We start from the raw sequence: 20,858 nt of genomic DNA, 5'->3' as shown, positions 1-20,858 counted from the left end.
AAGAAAGCTGTAATATTGAGATTTACAGTTATTTAATTAAATATTCCTACAGCACAACCAATGACAACTCCTTTCATTGCCAATTTTAATATTTATGAAAATGTTAATGGAAGTGATTTGAGGGACTTCCCTGGTGGTCCAGTGGTTAAGACTCCTTGCTCCCAGTGCAGGGGGTCTGGGTTCGATCCCTGATCAGAGAACTATTTAGATCCCGCATGCCTCAACTAAAGATCCTGCACATGGCAATGAAATCCTGCGTGCCACAACTAAGACCCAGCGCAGCCAAACAAATAAATAAATAAATATTAAAAAAATAAAAAAGAAAGTGATTTGAAAGGTCTGGTTTTCTCACCGCACAGGTGTTTCTAAACATATACACTATTTGTAAGGATATCTATGGATAGAGATATTACAGTCAATCAAGTAAATGAGTTATTTGTAGCCACATAGTTTCAAAGCAAACTCCTTTCTCAAATGATTCCAACATTAAAGCATATCTTCCGTAGGATGTGAGTGCATTTTGACATGGGAACTTACGTGGGGTGGGACCCATCAGAAGTGTCCAAAGCCAAGGCCACTTTTGCATTAGCACAGGGCCCCTGTTTAGAAGGGCCCTGAGATTGGTTTAATGATCTGCTGTTGTTATCTTGGAAGTCTTAATAATTTTTTAAAAATGAACCCAACATTCTCATTTATCACTGGGCCCTCCAAATTGTGTAGCTGGTCCTGTCCAGAACTTAACAAGATTTTAAAACTGCCCTGGGTGGAGCTGTTCATCATTCTAAAACAATAAGGCTATGCTTCCTTTGCTTTGGCTTGTTTTCAGGTCCTGTGTTTCATTCATTTGAAAAATGTATGAGATTTTATAATTCTTACAGGGTAGCCTAGATTTTAAAAGTTGGGGCTTGAAAAGACAAAACTCCCGTTAACCAAAGACACAGACCAACATCAGAAGGCATTACAAACAGTGCCAATAATTTACAAAAAATAAAGGGTACATCAAAATTAAATTCAGACTAAGCACTTCAATAGGTATTGGCGGCCAAATTGCATCTAGGCTGGGAACCAAGAGTGAACAAACATTTACCTCCACAAATTAAATTTTAAGTGGCTGCAAGACGTTTCCATCTACTTCAGATAAAGTTTTAATATGGTTGTATCCACAGTCCATCAAAGTACTGTCTAGACAATGGATGGCATTTTCTGTTTGGGGAAACCAGGGGAGGAAAAACCTCAAGGCCACATCCTGCTGATATCCTAGGAGACTCAATGGCAGGATAAGGCCCTGAGCATTCACTTAACCCTCCCCTTTCTTCCCACGCCCTGAGGAGTCAAGGGCCAGGTGAGGACACTGCCATTTGTAGACATAAAAGGAAAACTCAATCTAGGGACTGGTGAGCGGAGACACACGCACCCTAGGAGTCTCCGGTGCTCTTGGGACAGGATGAAGGGAAGGATCGCCAGTGGGAATGGGGTTGTTCATCATCATCCTCATCAGTTTTATTCTTTAAATAAAATTTATCTTAACTTGGTGGCCAATTTTTTTTTACCCTAAAAATAGTATCTGCTCATCATGTAACATTTAGAAAGTTTGGAAAAAAAATAGAAGAAACCACCCATAATTTCACTTCTTTAAGAAAAACCATTACATCATTAACACTTAGATATCTTTCCTTCTGGTCTGTCTTCCACAATAATGTATATTTTTACATAGATTGAGTAAAATATATGTTCATATTGTACATATATAATTTTGTTTCCTTTTTCCTCTTAAATGGCATGACAGAATCAGGATAAATAAAGTAAAAAATAAGATGGTTGAAATTAGTTCTGAATATATCAGTTATTATAATAAGTTAATATTCGTTAGTTTTATGAAATAAGAGAAATAAAATGTTGTGTTGGATGAATAACAAAAGCCAGACCTGTACTGTTTACAGGAGACAAAACTAAACCATAAGGACCCATCAAGTTGAAAGGAAAAAAAAAAACAAAAAACCAATCAGATACCAGGTAATACTAGCTAAAAGAAAAAAATAGCCATAGTCATATTATACAAAATATATTTTATCCCTCAAATAAGATCTGAATGAAAATGAAAGTGTTGCCTATCAAATCTTGTAGGATGCAGATAAACTGTACTTATCAAGAGTTACATGGTATCTGTATCTGGGGTATCTGTATTTGGTTATCTGTATCTATTTTGTAACAGTACAGTTGTTCCAAGTTCCTTTGTATTCTTGGCATGTAGTTTTTTCTTTCCATTTTTAAATTTTAACCATTTTTTTATTGAAATATAGTTGATGTACAGTGATATTATATAAGTTACAGGTATATAATATATTGATCCACAGTTTTAAAGGTTATACTCCATTTATAGTTATTATAAAATATTGGCTGTATTGCCCATGTTGTATGTTACATCCTTGTAGCTTATTTTATACCTGATTGTTTGTACCTCTTACTCTCTTAATCCCCTACCCCTATCTCACCCCCACTTTGTCCCCCTACTGGTAACCACTAGTTCTTTATACCTGTGAGTCTGCTTCTTTTTTGTTATATTCACTAGTTTGTTGTATTTTTTATATTCCACATATAAGTGATATCGTACAGTGTTTGTCTGACTTATTTCGCTTAGTATAATTGGGCATGTGTTCTATTTTGGGGGGAGGGGCATATGTTCTTACTGCATCCCATCTCACTGGCCCCAGCCCCTCCACACACACATTTTTGATACAGGCATGATCAAAATAATCGTATTTGGATAGTTGCTGCAAGATGGTTACAGAAAAGCATATTCCCATTTTTTAATCTAAATTAAAGAGATTATTCACTTTAGACCCTTTGAGTGCATCAAAGGAAACTATTGAAGGAAAGGTAAGTTTCCCTCCCATCCTAGACCCCCTGGTAACCCTGTCCAGAGGCAGCAACTGTTAAGTTTCCACAAACGTGCAAGGATGATATATGCTACTGTTTTGGATTTTTCACAGAGGGGACATATATAAGTACTCTTTTTTTTTTTAGCTTTTTTTTTTTTTAAATTTTTATTTATTTATTTATTTTAGTTTTGACTGTGTTGGGTCTTCGTTTCTGTGCGAGGGCTTTCTCTAGTTGCGGCGAGCGGGGCCACTCTTCATCGCGGTGCGCGGGCCTCTCACTGTCGCGGGCTCTCTTGTTGCGGAGCACAAGCTCCAGACGCGCAGGCTCAGTAGTTGTGGCTCACGGGCCTAGTTGCTCCGCGGCATGTGGGATCTTCCCAGACCAGGGCCCGAACCCGTGTCCCTGCATTGGCAGGCAGATTCTCAACCACTGCGCCACCAGGGAAGCCCCTATAAGTACTCTTTTTTGTCTGGCACTTTTCATTTCATGATATATTTTGGATAGCCTTTGATATCAGATAGAGCAGATAGATCTCTACTTCTCTTTTCTGTTTCCCTGTTATTCCACTGTATCAATGCCCCACATTAATTTAACCAGTCCTCCATTGATGAGCACAACGTATCATTTGCAGCCCTTGCTTTTACAACCAATTTTGTGATAACGTCTTTCTTCAGAGATGTCAACACACAGGCATGATTGCATCTTTAGGATGTGTCCCTGAAATACGTTGTTGTGTTGAAACACATGTCCATCAAAATGTTTATAGATTTCGTTTATCATAAAATGTCACCAAGTCTTATAAAGATGCCAGTTTCCACACCCTGGCCAACACATTTTTTGCTCTTTTGCACTCTGTAAGGTGAAAAATTATATATCTCATTGTTTTAATTTGTTTCCCTAATTATGAGCAAGATATTAAGCATCTTTTCTCTGGTTGATAAGCAATTTGCATTTTTCCCCTATGATCAGCCTTCTGGATCTTTTGTTCAATTTTCAGTTGGGTTGTTAGTATTTTTCTTACTGATTTATCCAATATCATTGTAAATGAAAGGAACAGCCCATTTTATCTACAGCATACCTACTGCAATTATCTTTTTTTCCTGTCTTGTCATTTATATTTTGATTTTTCTTTATGTGATTTTTGCCATATGACAAACTTCTGTTTTTAGTAAATCCATTTTAACAGTCTTGTTCTCCATGGTGTGTGGGTTTATGACTTTTAAAGAAGGTCTTCTCTAAGCCAAGATTATTAGAAAGAAATCACCTGTGTTTAATTCTAGGACTTTTATAGATTCATTTTTTAAAACATTTAAATCTTTGATTCATGTATATATAATATATATGTATATTATATATATATATTATGGTATAAGGTGTGACATATGTATTAAATTTTATCTTTTCCAAATAGTTAGCCTATTACTTCAATACTATTTATTTATTTTCTTTTTTCTTTCTTTTTTTTTTTTTTTGGCTGTACTTTGTAGGGTCTTATTTCCTCAAGCGGGGATTGAACTGGGCCCTCAGCAGTGAAAGCTCAGAGTCCTAACCACTGGACCAACAGGGAATTCCCATTCAATACTATTTATTCAAGAATGTATCCATTCTAGTTTCAATTGCTGCCTTCATCACAAACTAACTTCCTTCATGTATTGTTGTCCAAAATTGGAGTCTCTTGTATTTTATTACCATGGTGGTGCTAAACTTTAATTATTTTAGTGTAGGTTTTTGCATTTCTTCTCTGAGGTGTCAATTCATGTTTAGTTCCTTTCTATTTTGTCTCATCCTTAAGCACATTTATTCCTTAAGCCCTTAGATTTCTTCTTGGAGCTTTTGTTTCAGACAGGCCATATTTGATTCAATGGATTAGTATGTACCCTAAATTTCATTTTGGATTCCTGACATGTGCTGTCAGTGATTTCTGATGGAGACTTGGTTCTGCAGGGTGAGCCTTACTACTTAGGTAAATAGGTAGGCGACATTGTCCTAGGAGAAAGATTATTTACCTTGGAATTATTTCCATTGTGCAGGGAAGAGTCACTTGACCAGAGTCTCAATTATATAAGTGTATGGTGAGTAGGCCTCCTGTAACACAGTTTGTCTTGCTATAAATTTGACTGCTCAGTTTAGAACAACATAAGTTGCTATATAAGGTGAGTAGCCCCATGTCAGGGAATAGTTTAACTAGATTTTCTCTGTGAGTGGCTTCAGACCTCTGCCATGAAGGAAATGGGGGAAGGTGGGTCTGGTCAGAGAGGCAACAGACTAGGACATTCCAGACACAGCCCTTCAGAAGCTGGACAGTATTATGGAAAGTGATTGGGTCTGTGAGGTAAGACACTTGATGCCTGTCACTTTTACGCTATGCCATGTGCCCAGGCCTCTTTGGGTGTGAGGCAAGCTTGACTTGAAGGAAAGCCTCCATACAGAGTCTTTGTACAGTGACTCAGCCCAGCACCAAATCAGCCTCCTCCATTGGTTCTCAGGGCAGAATCTGTTTTAGGATACTTGGTGACACTGATTCCCTAGAGCCAAAATCTCTGTATTTCCACTTTCGATATGCTGGCCAGCACCAGCTTCCCTCCAGCAGCCAGAGAACTATGTGGCCAGGCAAGCCAGAACAGAGGGCTGAGAGAGAAAGGCCTTCCTCCCAGTGACCTCAACCTAAAGCTTTACTGGAGGATCCCTGCTGCATGAAAGGGAGGAGGCTGGCAGGGGAGAACCTGGATCTCTTCCGTTAAAGCACTCTGAGGATGACTGGGACACATTACCCCCCAAATCAAAGAGAAGCACCTCCACTGCTCTATTAAATATTACACACTGGGAGCCTGTAAAACAGCCTTGGCATTGGGACCCTAAAAAACAGATGGACAACCACATGGAGGGATTTGGAGGGTATTATGATTAGAGAAATAAGTCAGACAGAGAAAGACAAATGCTATACAGTATTACTTATATGTGGAATCTAAAAAATAAACAAGTGAATATAACAAATAAGAAGCAGATTCACAGATAATACAGAACAAACTAGTGGTTACCAGTGGGGAGAGGGAAGCGGGGGGCGGGGGGATTAAGAGGTACAAACTACTATGTATAAAATAAGCTACAAGGGAGGACTTCCCTGGCGGTCCAGTGGTTAAGACTCTGTGCTCCCAATGCCCAATGCAGGGGGCACCGATTTGATCCCTGGTTGGGGAATTAAGATGCCACACAGTGTGGCCAAAAAATAAAAAAATTTTTTTTTTAATTTAAAAAATAAAATAAATAAAATAAGCTATAAGGATATATTGTACAGCACAGGGAATATAGCCAGTATTTTTTTAATAACTGTAAATGGACTTTAACCTTTAAAAAATTGTGAATAACTATGTTGCACACTTGAAACATTTAGTAAATTGATATCAGTAAAAATTTAAAAAATAAAAGATGGAGACATTCTTTTTTCCTTCTTACTTTCAGAAATAACACTTAAAAAAATCGTGCTTATAGGGAGTCAGAATATGCCACCCCCAAATATGCTACTTTGGCATAAAAGTTATTTTGAACTGGAGGCAAATGAGAATTAATAGGTATAGGAAGAAGCCTTCCCGGAGCTTCCCTTATCCAACTAAAAGCAGAAACTTCCAAGAAATGAGGCCAGCCATAAATTCTGTCTCCAGGAAGGTTTAAGGTCCTGTGGAAGGGACTCTCCTGGTGGTCCAGTGGCTAAGACTCCACGCACCCAATGCAGGGGGCCTGGGTTCGATCCCTGGTCAGGGAACTAGATCCCACATGCTTCAACTAAGGGTTCGCATGCTGCAACTAAAAGATCCCCCATGCCACAACTAAGACCTGCCACCGCCGAATAAATAAATAAATACTAAAAAAAAAAAAGGCCCTGTGGAAGACAGAAAGTGGGCACCACGATTGGTCTGCAAACAAACCAAACCTTACTAAAATAACCCTCATCTTCCAGTAGTTTCTCCCATATATTTACCTTCCCACAGTTTGCCATCCCTAAAAACCTAACCTGGTTTTCCTTGTCTTGTCATTTCTCTATAGATCTGTTTTTCTTTGTTAAGATGCTACATATACCCCAAGTTCTAAGGACCCCTTTGAGTTACTCAACACTGCATTTCTCTCATATTTATGCATGCTGCACATGTCAATAAACCGTTTTTCTCTTGTCCATCTGCCTTGTATCAGTTGGCCTTCCAGTGCCCCAGTCTTCTAGAAAGGTAGAAGAAAAAGGAATTTTTCCCTCCCCTACATGGTAAAATATAAAATAACCTCAAAATTTACCTTTTTACCACTTTTTAAGTGTATTGTTCTGTGGCATTAAGTACATCCACATTGTTGTACAACTGTCACCACCATCCATCTCCAGAACTTTTTCATCTTCCCCAGCTGACACTATGTACCCATTAAACAACTCCCCACCCACCCCAAACCCCCATCCCCTGGCAAATACCATTCTACTTTCTGTCTCTAAGAATTTGACTACTCTAGGTACATCATATAACTGAAATTGTTACCAAACGCAAGTTCATGTGCCCAACTCACAGTGAGGCCAAACAAACCAAAATGTCAGAGTTTGGAGTGGAGAAAGGTTTACTGCAGTGCCAAGCAAGGAGAACAAATGACTCATGCTCAAAAACCCGAACTCTGATGGTTTTCAGGGAGTTTTAATAGGCACAATTTGGGGTGAGGGCTGCAGGGTGTGTGACTTTCTTCGGATTGGTTGCTGGTGAGGTAACAGGGTGGTGTTCCAGGAATCCCGTGCTCAGCCTGAAGTTGCCATCCTCTACCTGGGTGAGAGCTTTAGTTCCTGCAGAAGAACTCGAAGATACTGTTATGTATATTCCTTGAGGAGGAACCAGGATCCTGCTTTCATCTCTGCATTATAGTTTCTTTTTTTTTAAAATTTATTTTATTTATGTATTTTTGGCTGCATTGGGTCTTCATTGCTGCACGTGGTCTTTCTCTAGTTGCGGCAAGCAGGGGCCACTCTTCGCTGCAGTGCACGGGCTTTTCATTGCGGTGGCTTCAACTTCAACTATGACTACTAGGCACGCGGGCTTCAGTAGTTGTGGCACGCGGGCTCAGTTGCTCCGCGGCATGTGGGATCTTCCCAGACCAGGCCTCGAACCCGTGTCCCCCGCATTGGCAGGCAGACCCTCAACCACTGCGCCACCAGGGAAGCCCTGCATTATAGTTTCTTGATTGTTCTTCCTCTGTTTTTGCATTCCCTTATTTCCCTGAATAGCAACTGTTTGGACCTGCTCTTTGGCATTGAGGAAGGTCTAGGAGGCTGAAGTCTTTTTCCTGCAAATAAGAAATGGGGGGCACAGAACAGCGTTTGTGCTCAGGAGGGCCCCACAGGGTCCTGCTCAATTTCAGAATGTCATTTGGTGACTCAATACTTCTGGCCACCAAATGGTGGATTTTTTCCCCACACTAACCAGTTCTCCAACTCTCCAGACATCAACTGTGTCCTACAATTTAACTCAATTCTGACACTATCTACCTGGAGTTAGTGTCAGACCTTGTAGGTTAAGGGCTCAGTCCCACCAGTCTGCCCCTCCTTCCCAACTTTCGAAGCCAATCCTAACTCCAGGTTGTCACGCGTGCTTCTTACAGACTGGTTATAAATCAGGATTCCCACAACCCCTCCACGGGTTTCGTAGTTTTCTAGAGTGGCTTACAACTTAGGAAAACAGTTTACTTAATTAGGTTACTAGTTTATATTATAAATGGATTCAACTCAGGAACAGCCAGATGGAAGAGATGCACAGCAAGCTATGGGCGGAAAGGGCAGGGGGCTTCCAGGCTCTCTCCAGGCGAGTCACCCTCCCAGCACCTCCGTATGTCTGCCAACCTGGAAGATCTCTGAACCCCATCCTTTTGGGATTTTTTATGTAGGCTTCATTGCTTAGGCACAGTTGATTAAGCCATTGGCCATTGGTGATTGAACTGTTTCCAGCCCTTCTCCCCTTCCTGGAGGTCGGGGGTGGGACTGAAAGTTCCAACCCTTTAATCCGGTGTTTGGCTTCCCTGACAAACGGATTCATTCACTCAAACTCAGGTGTGGTTGAAAGGGGCTTGTTTTAAATAACAAAAGAAACCTTATCACTCTTGTCTTAGACCTCCTAAAGGTTTTAGGAGCTCTGAGCCAGGAACAGGGTGAAGATTAATGTATACTTCTAATTATAAATCACAGTAACAGTCTTCTGTGTTCATGCATGCTGCAGCATGTGTCAGAATTTCCTTCCTTTTTAAGGCTGAAAGATACTCTATTGCATGTTTATACCACATTTTGTTTATTCATCCCAGAAATAACACTTTTGAATGCATTTATTTTCTTCAAATAAATCTTGACATACAGGGAATTCCCTTGCGGTCCAGTGGTTAGGACTCCGCACTTCCACCGCAGGGGGTACAGGTTTGATCCCTGGACAGGGAACTAAGATCCCTGGGTGGCACGGCCAAAAAATTAAAAAAAAAAAACCAAAACGAAAACTAGTATCTCTTTAGGAAAAAAATCTTGACATGCATATTCAGATGGGTTTCATATGTGGGCAAAAAGTCTGAAGTTATTTATTTCCCTCTTGTGCTATTATCCACTTATTAGCTCATTTTTTTTTTAAAGCTGAAAATAGAACTAACAGGATTCTTTCTCCCTTCTCTCCTAAAGATTAGGCTATGTTTTACCTGTAAATAAAGTAGTGAGTGACTAGTAAATATTCAGCAAATACTGCTGAGAGATAGGTAAGAGCTGTTCTCATGTAAAGTGTGATTGAAGAATCTAATTCTGACCAAAAATTTATTCTACAATAGGTAATTATGTAATCTGTGCCATTTCTAGGCTTTTAAGCTCATAAATACTTTAAAATTGTGTTTTCTTGGACTGGGCAATTAAAAAAAAAATCCATGTCTCTGCTGTACAAGCTGACTTTTCTGCTGTTGTGATCATACTGGTTCCAGGGTTTGGAGAGCACAGTGTTCCAGTCATTCTACCCAACTCGATTCTGGTGACACCACTTCCACTCGCTCTGAGGCAACCGTTTGCTCCAGCAAACTGTCTTTATACACGTCTAGCTTCCTGGTTCTAAATTGCATCAAGTACCTCAGAAATGTTGATGTAATGATTACTTCTTTACTTTCTGTTTGTGACTCTAAAATCATATCTGAAGATGAAGAGAGAGGCAGCCCAAAGTGGCAGAAAGTTCATGGGCTTTGAGACCAATATCTGTGTTCAAATCTTGTTTTTCCATTTTGGAGAGTTCGCTTCACCTTTCTCTAAACTTTATTACCTGTAAAAAGATAATTAACATATACCCTATACCTATTGCAAGGATTTAGTGAGATGATAAAAGGGTACAGTTACACATTCAATGAAGGGTAGTTATTGTTAGTGAATGAAAAATATCACGTTTTGCCAAACAATTGCCTTATATGACATAACCTTTGGTCAGAAGCATAATTACAGACTGATTGTAAATTCCTTGGAAGGCTTGCTGGATTTTTGGTGTGTTTTTCATATGAATATTGGTACGTACTTCATTTGCTATGTGTTGCTGAGAAAGCTAACATCAGCGATGATTGTATTTAGTAACAGTTTTTGTTCTTTCAACACTGCCTTCTGAAATTCAGAAAACCTCTGTTAATCTGTATAATGTAATACAGCATTTATTTTATTTTATTTTGTTTATTTATTTACTTATTTTTTGGCCGCGCAGCGCTGCATGCCAGATCTTAGTTCCCTGACCAGGGATCGGACGAGCACCCCCTGCAGTGGAAGAGCGGAGTCTTAACCACTGGACCACCAGGGAAGTCACTACAGCATTTCTTTTAAAAAACTTTTTTTCCCTGAGGAAAAATAAGGTTTGCCTTGGTTTTTAATTACCCATAATCTGACAATACAGAAATAAACAATTATTGTTATCATTTTGGAATATTTTCTTCCAGTGTTTCTTGTTTCACGCATTCTTGTGCAAAATTGGTATAATGGTTTCGTGTCATTATATGAATATTTTCTGTTGTATTTGTTTGGTCCCCTGAAACTAAACTCTAGGACAAGAATTTGAATGCAGTAGATTATTTTGGTAGTGGTCCCAGGAAACGCTGGTAATGGAGGGGGGAAGTGAGACAAGAAAGGGAATGAAGGCAGCAAAGGTTACATTATCAAGCATTTTCCAGGGATGGGCTACTGGAGCATAATCCTGCTGGGTAAGTAACTTTAGGAGACAGTGTGGAACACAAGCCTCACGGTTAACTTCTCTGAGGAGTGAGTGAGTTGGGGTATTTATACTCCTGTCTGTCTGTTGACTGAAGGCTGCTGGGGGAGGAGAGCAGAGAGAGACATTAAATTCCCTGGCACTCTGGGCCTGCCTTGAACTTGAGCAGAGCTGACTGTGGTGGCAGACAAAGCCCTCAGGCAGAGTTGCAGGAAGTCAGGCTGGTGTGAAATGGAAGGGGGCAGGGCTTATGGGCAGGCACTGGCAACTCTCACCCATGTCATTAAACACTGGCTATAGAACAGTCCACAGTGTGGAGGAGTGCCTTCTCAAGGGGTGTACTCCTGCACTTATTTCTTTTTCCATTTTCTGTTCCTCCTCACAGCAAAATTTCTCACAGGAGTTGTGCATAACCGCTGTCTCCACACCTTCACACACTGTCCTCTGCTCAACACAGTTTTATAGGGTTTCTCTGTCTCTGTCTGTCTTTAAAATACTGCTTTTTCTAAGTCAAAAACCTCCACTTTGCCAAATCCAGTTGTTACTCTTCTGTCTTCAGAAGCATAGGTTCCAGCTTTTCCTGCACTTCTGTGACCCCATTTTCTCCCACCTCTATCTCCTTTGGCTTCTCCCTCTCTCTCTCCCTTTGTTTGTTTCCATACATGTTATTTCTTTAAGGAAAATTCTAAGTAAATATAGGAAAATCAATATTTTATATAATCTGGGTTATATACACATTTAAAAAATAAAATTTGGCGATATTTTTAGCATTCTTAAAATACTTCACATTAAAAGAAGAGGGAAAATTTACTAACCATTTAGAGACACTTATAAACCATTAGCAAACCAAAGTGCCTTGTGATAACATTCACTTCTCCAGCTGTCATTCTTTAGGCAAGTTCAGTTTCACAGAAGACAACTGAGGCCAAGAGGCATATAAGTTGCCAAAATTATATGTACAAACTCATAATTATTATTCCTAGCAGAGAGCCTCAGATCCTTACTTTGAAGCCTATTCAATATTACTTTACAAGCCGGTTTAAAAGCATTTAAAGGGGGGGCGCTTCCCTGGTGGCGCAATGGTCAAGAATCTGGCTGCCAATGCAGGGGACATGGGTTCGAGCCCTGGTCCGGGAAGATCCCGCATGCCACGGAGCAGCTAAGCCCGTGTGCCACAACTACTGAGCCCACGTGCCACAACTACTGAAGCCCGCGTGCCTAGAGCCCATGCTCTGCAACAAGAGAAGCCGCTGCAGTGAGAAGCCCACGCACCGCAATGAAGAGTAGCCCCGGCTTGTCACAACTAGAGAAAGCCCGTGCACAGCAATGAAGACCCAACGCAGCCAAAAAAAGTAAAATAGTATTAAAAAAAGGAAGAGAAGAAATAAAAATGTATAAAAAATAGACGTGAACTTTTTGAAGTTAAAAAAATTTTTTTTGTTGTTGTTATTCAATATATATACATAAATCAGTAAACCCCTATACCTTATGTTTCATTAGGCCTAAGAGTATTGCACCAAATGACACAATACCACATGCTGGTAATGATACTAAATAATTAATAACATTTGTCATTATGTTCTGCCCACTCTGAGAATGGAGGGCCATCAGCAATACATTTTAGAAAAATGCCCATCAAAAGCAACATTTTTTGTTTTAATATTGAAACATAATGGAACTTATTTCCATTATCTACATTACAATAAAGGCCTTCACTCAAAGGTGTGTCTCTAAGGATGGAAATTGCTAAGTTGTAAGCTCTGTGAGGGTATGAAACTTACATTTCATTTAGATGCAATTTGCTACTTCTATACGTACAGCTTCCCTGAGAGTTCATATCTAAAAGGAATGAAGGGGGGGGGACTTCCCTAGGACTCTGAGCTCCCAACGCAGGGGGCCCGGGTTCAATCCCTGGTCAGGGAACTAGATCCTGCACGCATGCCGCAACAAAGATCCCGTTGCTGCAACTAAGACCCGGTGCAGCCAAAATAAATAAATAAATATTTAAAAAAATAAATAAAAGGAATGAAGGGAAGTCTTTTCAGAAAACCAAACAGAAATTCTAAAGTTTTTAATGTTCAGGAAGAGTGCTTCAGCTTTTTAACCCCTGAATGTTATATATCTATGAGTATCCAAAACAGAGATTAAACAATAATATGCAATACAAATTAATTTCATAAATCTATTTCTTACCTCAAATTCTATTTCTCTTAGTTTAATATATAATAAAAAAAATTTTTTTTAATGAAGAAAAAAATGGACCCGATAATGGTAATTTGCAAGGGATGGAAAGGAGATTATGATGATAACTTTGGTAGTGTTTATACACTATTTTCTAAAAATTGACAGGAGAAAAAAGCTAAGTCTACCCTTCTAATTTTCTTGAGTTGAAGAAAGCTGTATCTCTATCAGATGCTATATAAGACTGAAATTCTCTAAGGGATCAATGGGGATATTTTATTAATATAGAATCTGAATCTATAACTTAAAAAATCTCTTTATTTCCACTATTATAACATTTCACCTTTTGGATAAATAGTCTTCATCAGTGTCTTACCAGTGTTTCATATATTTTTTTCCCCTTTTCTTTCCCCCTTCCTTCCTTTCTTTCTCTTTTTTTTTTTTTTTTCTTTCTCTTTTTTGAGGGGCAAGTACAGAGATTTCCCGTATCTGCCCTGTCCCCGCACTCCATAGCCTCCTCACTACCAGCATTCCTCCGCCAGAGTGATGCTTCTGCTACAACTGATGAATCTACACTGACACATCATAGCCACCCGAAGTCCGTAGTTTACATTAGGGTTCACTCTTGGTGTTGTGCATTCTATGGTTTTGGACAAATGTATAATGACATTTCCATCAATGGTATCATACAGAGTATTTTCATTGTCCTGAAAATCCTTTGTGCTCCACCAGTTCATCCCTCACTCCCACCTCCACCCTCTGGCAGCCACTGATCTTTTTATTGACTCCATAGTTTTGCCTTTTTGTCATATAGTTAGCATTATACAGTATGCAGCCTTTTCAGGCTGGCTTCTTTCGCTTAGTAGTAAGCATTAAGGTTCCTCCATGTCGTTTCATGGTTTGGTAGCTCATTTCTTTTTTGTGCTGAATAATATTCCATTGTCTGGATGGGTCAGTTTATTTATCCATTCACCTACTGAAGGATGTCTTGGTTACTTCCAAATTTTGGCAGTTATGAATAAAGCTGCTATAGGCATTTCACAGATTCAAAAAAATTCATTTCTCTTCCTTCGAAATGCATCCAAACCAGACTGAAGAGGTGCCTCCTTTGGTCTACTTCATACTCTCTCCATATTTGCATTAATTGCTTTATTAAATTAGCATACTATTTTCTTCATCTTGCATGTATTTATTTTAAACAATGTGGGAAAATGCAATAAAACACCCAAATGGATCGACAAGTGCCATTACAATACAGAGATGGTTGTTGAATGGAAACTGAAAAAATTGACTCATAGGCAGAGATGGTTCATGCTCAGAAACTGCAAACTCCCAGATGGTTTTGGGGAGACATTTTTATAGGCAAAATTTGGGGTGAGGGCTGCAGGGTGTGTGAATTTCTTCAGATTGGTTGCTGTGAGGTAACAGGGCGGTGTTCCAGGAAGCCTGTGCTCAGCCTGAAGTTACCATCCTCCACCTGGGCGGGGGCTTTATTTCCTGCAGAAGAACTCAAAGATATTTTTATGTATATTCCTTGAGGAGGAACCAGGATCCTGCTTTAATCACTGCACTATAGTTTCTTGATTGTTCCTCCTTTGTTTCTGCAGTCTCTTACTTCCATGATTAGCAACTATTTGAATCTATTCTTTGCAACAGGGAGGTCTAGGAGGCTGAAGTATTTATCCTTCAAATAAGAAAGGAGGGGACAAAGACAGGTTTTTGCGCCCAGAAGGATCCCACAGGGTTGTGCTTAGTTACAGATTTATTCATCTTGCGTAACTGAAGCTAAAAGCCTTTTTTTTTTTAATTGAAGTATTGTTGATTTACAATGTTGTGTTAAAAGCCATTATTAATAACACCATTTTAGCCAAGGTACATGGGAAATTATCAAAGTGATCTTGTTATAAGCACCAAGAACTTTGATCCTCCCTCATTTTGGGTAGAAGGGATGAGAAACTGCTGAGCTGGTAAGATGGCCACACAAATAACTAAACACTTATTAGTGGGAATTAAAGATTTTGTTCATTCAGTCCTACAGTCATTCATTCATCCAAACCATGTATTCTAGGTACTTTCCACACACACTGTCCATCCACCAGACCATGCTGGACTCTTGCTTGAGTCCAAATCAGAATTCATCATTTATTGATTTTAAGACCTTGGTCAAGTTCTGTCCTTAAGCCTCATCTTTTTCATCTGTGAAATAGAGATAATAATGCCTTCTTAAATAGGGCATTGTTAGAGTTAAAAGTGAGATCAGGTCCCCAGAAATTCGAACAACCGTGTTTTGTAAACATATGTCACTGTTATTCCACTAGGATCTGAGCACATGACGAAAGAAATCATAAGGCAGTCTCTCTCTCCCCATATTCCCCTTTCCTCATCTGAGAGGGCAGCAAAAAGCTCACAGAGGTCCCTCGCACAGTGCAGCAATGTGAGATGCTAAAAGCCTGTCCCCAATGGCAACATGCAGTCATCTTCCAAAATCATTTGAGTTCTAACCCTCTGTTACTTTCCTTTAGCTCTTGCAGCTCAACGAACGTAATCTGTGCTAAACCCTGCTGTTGTCCGTGGTCAAATGCTCGGCCGCAGGTCGGAGACCCTCCCCCAGGACTCTAGTTTGGTCAGGATGAGGGCAGGGGGCCCAGAGGGCAGACTGCTAACGCCTTCTGCCCGCTTTCTCCCGGCGTTTGGAAAGCCGCTGCCGAGGGGGCGTTTCTGAGCAGCAGGGGCGGGCAGATATGGCGCCTCCCCTCTCCACCTTCTGGGTGGGTGCCTGGGCTGGGAGCAAGAACTACGGCAGAGTTTGCAGCCAGGTGCCAGCACGTGGGCGCCTAGGCGCGGAGCCCGGTGTTCCCTGCGCTCGGCCCACCCGCCTCCATCCAAAGGCGCCGGCGGCCTTGCCTCACACCTTCGCCAGGCTTCCTACTGCGTCCGCGCGGCCAACCTTTTGTGCCGCCGCCCCCGCACGCGGCCTGTAGCTCTAGGCTCCCAGGGATCCGGCAGCAGCGCGTTGCCGGCTTCCTCCAGGCGGCCCCGGGAGGCGGCGCGGCCTGGGAGGCGGGGACCCGGAGGGCCACAAGCGCTCCGCTCCCGGAAGCGAGTTGTTCTCTGGCTCCCGTGGCGCGGATCCGCGCGGCAGCCTGAGGTCCAGCATCCCAGCCGACGCCTCCAGGAGCAGCGGGAGCGGCGCCCACGCCGGAGCAGCGCAACCCCGGCCAGCGCCCGTCCTGGCCTGCAAGATGCTGCCGGTGTACCCGGAGGTGAAGCCCAACCCGCTGCAGGACGCGAACCTCTGCTCGCGCGTGTTGTTCTGGTGAGCGCCCCGCCTGAGCCGTGACACCCCTTGCCGCCGCGGGCCGGCGCCTGGCGCCTTTCGGGGGCAGAGGGTTGCGGCGAGCAAGCGCTTTCCGCTGGCGCCCAGGCCGCTGGGCTTCTTGCTGCCGGTGGGGCCGCCCCGCACTAGCCGCCTGGTACCCGCCTGCGCGCGGCGGCGGGGCAGAGGGCCGGTGACTGGGACCTGGCGGCGGCGGCGCCGGGTGTCCCTGCCTTTCCGCTCGCCGCCCCGCCAGCCTCCAGTTGCCGGGAGCGGCGGGAGCAGGAGGCGGGGAGGCTGAGACCCGAGGCTGCCCGTGGGGGGTCGGCACCCAGCGGGAGGAGGGACTGGACCCTCCCCACCCCCGACTCCACCTCTGAACCGCACCCTTTTTTCTTTTTTTCGTGAGCAAGCAGCTTATGAACAGCTTCCTTTATGTAATTAGTGCCCTGGACCAGTCGCCGTCTTCCAACAATGTCCCCACCCTTAACCATATTCCTTATATGTCTTATGTGACAGCAGCGCTCCAACTCCTCCGGGCTCCCTCTGTGTCTGTGACCCTGTCTCCCTCCCTCCCTCTCTCTCAGCGTGTGCGTCTCTCAGTGTCCTGGTACGTAGTTAAGGCAAATTTCTAGTGGATTAAAAAACACTCTCGTTTGTATTTAATGAACGGGGACACTATTCGAGAACACGTTTTGCTTTTGCCTGGGACTCACAGCCACGACTGGAGTGTGCATTTGACCAGCCCTTTCCCTATTGGGAATCTTTCCACTTCCACCTTTGAGGACCACTCTGGGGATGGGGTTCCTGAAGTCTGTGGGGTCTTACCCAGGTCTCTAGCCTTCAGAGAAGTGTTCTGTGGTCTTGGTGCAGGTGGTCTGCCCAGGAGTCCTATTGTCTTGAAACCACTGAAGAGTCCTTGAGTTGAGAGGAAACACCAATGAAAAACGGCTCAGAGAGAAGCTCTTAACTGAAGTTTTCCATCTAGTAGCTGGGACTACTAACTTCAACCTTTGGGCTTTAGTCACACTTGCTTGATTATTAGACCTTTTGTTTCAGGACCCTAACCCATTCATCTTTCCCGTATATTCTATTTCCTTTTTTTAATGGGACAGCCTAGGGGATCCCCCGGGGATGGGAGCTCCTATGCTTGTTTTGATGGTGGTGTATTCAGTTTGTGTAGGTACGTCTCTTGGCCATTTGGTGGCCTTTCAGGATCAAGAGGGGCCTAGAAGAAGAAATATGGGTGTGGTTACAGTAACTTCAGGCAGGGCAAGGAACTCTCCAAGCCCATTCTGTTGGTGGACTTTCAAAATGTATGCGAATGGAAATGGGAAGGTGAGGACTTCTCATTGATTTTGGTAGGCACCCATTTCCAGTTTTCCTGCTGGAGGGCAAGGACCTATATTATCTCTTATTTTACAGCTGAAGGCACCGAAGCAGAGAGTTTGAATAAGTTGTCTACCATCACACAGCTAGTAAGTGGTGGAGAGGGACCGTAAACTAGGCAGTCTGGCTTCTGAGCCTGTGTTCCCTGTGTATGTAACTGCAGTTCTGAGCTGCTTCTGTTGGTATACTCATTGGTAAACGCAAAGAGAAGGCGATTGCAAACACATCTTTGTTCTTCTCGGCAGGAGTTTCTCAAGGGAAGTTCTTAGCAGCGTTGGAGGTCATGGTATGTGATACGTCTCTATAAACAAGCTAAAGGGCGACTGTTCTCGAAGTATGGTACTCAGCATCCTCATCACCTGGGCATTTGTTAGAAATGCAAATTCCCCTGCACTCATTTTAGGCCAGTTCTGTAAAGTTAGAAACTCTTCGGATGGGGTTTAAACAAGCACTCCAGGTGATTCTGATGGAAGGTTGATGCTGGCTACTGCTTTAAGTCACTTCTCCCATTGGCATTGTTACTTCAGTATTAACTTGTAAAAAGGGGTCCAGGACTTCCCTGGCGGTCCAGTGGTTAAGATCCCGCTTTTCCACAGCAAGGGGCATGGGTTTGATCCCTGGTCCAGGAACTAAGATCCCGTATGCCACGCCAAAATAAGAAAGAAAGGGGGGCAGGGTCCAGACTTTGCGAAGTTAGTTGTTGACCATGATTGCCATCCTGTATTCAAAGTCTGAGGTACCTTAGTGATTTCCTTGTGTACCCAACTTGGCTGTCACGGGAAAGCTGAAATGAGCCCAGCCAGGAAGTTCCGCCCAGAGAGAAGGCCCACCTTGTAGAGAAAAGTCAAGTTTTCATCTTCTCATTGGGTATGTGCTTCTTAAATTTCATCTGGGGTTTAGTGTTTCCACAGCACAGTTTGCGCACATAGGATCTAAGGAGTCATACACTATGGCTTTGATAATTTTTGTGGATTTTAGAAAAGAATATGTATTTTTCTATTTTTGTAAGAAATTTAGAACTATAGAGCAAGACGAAAAGAATAAGGATGTGTTTCTATTAGCCAAGTACACTTGCTGATATTTTGGTTGTTTCTTGGTCTTTCCCCTAGAAGTCTTTATGCACACCTTCGTGCCCACATTCATCTTTTCTATAAAAGGAAATAGTTTTGAATCCTGAACCCTTCTTAATTTTCTATGGTTAACATTTACTTATGGCATTAAATAAGCATGGTATTAAAACATGGTATTTAATTGCAGTTTATGCAGTCTTTCACTTTTGTCTAGCACAGTTTATTGCTAATTATGATGTGCTGTATATCCATGACCTTGTATTTTGGTGCGTCTTTCCTTTTTCTATATTCTCAGAAGTAAAATAACCAGTGAAAGGCTACATTGTTTTCCATCAGGTTCGGGCCAATTTGCCCTCTTAATAGCTGTTTGTGAGCTCATTTCATTGTCAGCTTTGAGTACGTGAATTACATTTTTCTAGGTCTAAAGTTAAAAATAATATCAAACTCGTTTTTTTGTTTGTTTGTTTGTTTTGTTTTGTTTGGCTGCGCCACAAGGCATGCGGGATCTTAGTTCCCCGACCAGCGATGGAACCCGCGCCCCCTGCATTGGAAGCGTGGAGAGCTAACCACTGGACCGCCAGGGAAGTCCCCCAATATCAAGCAGTTTTAATTTGAATTTATTTTATTATTATTATTATTATTATTTTTTTGGCTGTGTTGGGTCTTCGTTTCTGTGCGAGGGCTTTCTCTAGTTGCGGCAAGCGGGGGCCACTCTTCATCGCGGTGCGCGGGCCTCTCACTATCGCGGCCTCTCTTGTTGCGGAGCACAGGCTCCAGACGCGCAGGCTCAGCAATTGTGGCTCACGGGCCCAGTTGCTCCGCGGCATGGGGGATCCTCCCAGACCAGGGCTCGAACCCGTGTCCCCTGCATTGGCAGGCAGATTCTCAACCACTACGCCACCAGGGAAGCCCTGAATTTATTTGATTTGCAGAAATGGAACCTTTTTTTGGTGTCTATTGACCATTTATTATTATTTTTTTGAATTGTGTATTAATAGATATTTTCCTATGAGGTATTTATATTTTTGAAATAACTTCTAACAGTGCTTATAATTTTGCAGATTTTCATTTCTCTTAATTTAGCTTAGAGGTTTTAAATTATATATCATTAAGTATATCAAACTTTTCTTTTTGGTTTCTCCTGTTGCTTTGTAATACCTTTTCTAAATCCCAGCATCATCTAAATCTCTGTAAGCATTTTACTTTACTTCTTGTTTCATTTCTAACAATAAAGCCAGCTAGAATTTCTCTTAGTGTTAGATATAAGATAGGCCCCATTTTTTCTGAAACAGCCCATCTTCCTATCATGGTTTATTGAATAATTCTTGCTCATCCCCATTATTGGAAATAAGTGGCATAAATTATGAACCGTGTCCAGTCTGCTGAGACTCTTCCTGGTTATGTCCCCACTGTCCGGCACAGCAGGCCTCTGGGGTGTGCTCTGTACTTCTCTCCCACCCTCGTCCCAGAGGCCAGCAGTTTGGGGGTTAGTGTGGGACCTGTCCCCAGAGATGAGGGTTGAGTAGGGTCTTTGGCCAGATGCACTTGGCCCATCAGGGAGTGGTTAAATTGTAGCTTCCCTGACGCTGACCATGTCTCAGTTGGTGAACTGTCACCTTGCAAAGGGAGTGCTGTTGTGGAAACTGCCACTGGTGTCCAGACAGACTCTCTGGAGACTCTTGTCAGAGAAGCTGATGACATGAGGGGGGATGTGAACTGGCTGAGTGCTGAGATGTTTAGGGAGGTTGGTCCTGTTAGGCCCTCAGTAAATACTGATCGTGAATGCACAGAAATGTGTAATTCCAA

General features: G+C 42.2%; 1 protein-coding gene across 4 annotated transcripts in view; it reads left to right on the top strand.

Annotated features, from left to right (window-relative positions):
- Positions 1–16,044: 16,044 nt before the first annotated feature.
- The window catches only part of ABCC4 (ATP binding cassette subfamily C member 4), a 235,802-nt gene continuing 230,988 nt past the window's right edge, over positions 16,045–20,858 (top strand). For 2 of the 4 annotated variants that reach the window (XM_059903364.1, XM_059903365.1), the window contains exon 1: positions 16,045–16,593. In XM_059903364.1, coding sequence (XP_059759347.1) covers positions 16,520–16,593 — 74 coding nt within the window. In that variant the 5' untranslated portion in view covers positions 16,045–16,519. The remainder of the gene's footprint in view (positions 16,594–20,858) is intronic. The other 2 variants (XM_059903361.1, XM_059903360.1) reach the window with 1 other exon arrangement.

The sequence above is a fragment of the Balaenoptera ricei genome, chromosome 18 (assembly GCF_028023285.1).
Source record: "Balaenoptera ricei isolate mBalRic1 chromosome 18, mBalRic1.hap2, whole genome shotgun sequence".
NCBI lineage: Eukaryota > Metazoa > Chordata > Mammalia > Artiodactyla > Balaenopteridae > Balaenoptera > Balaenoptera ricei.
Note: the sequence above shows the minus strand (reverse complement) of the source record. Positions and strands in the feature narration are given on the sequence as shown.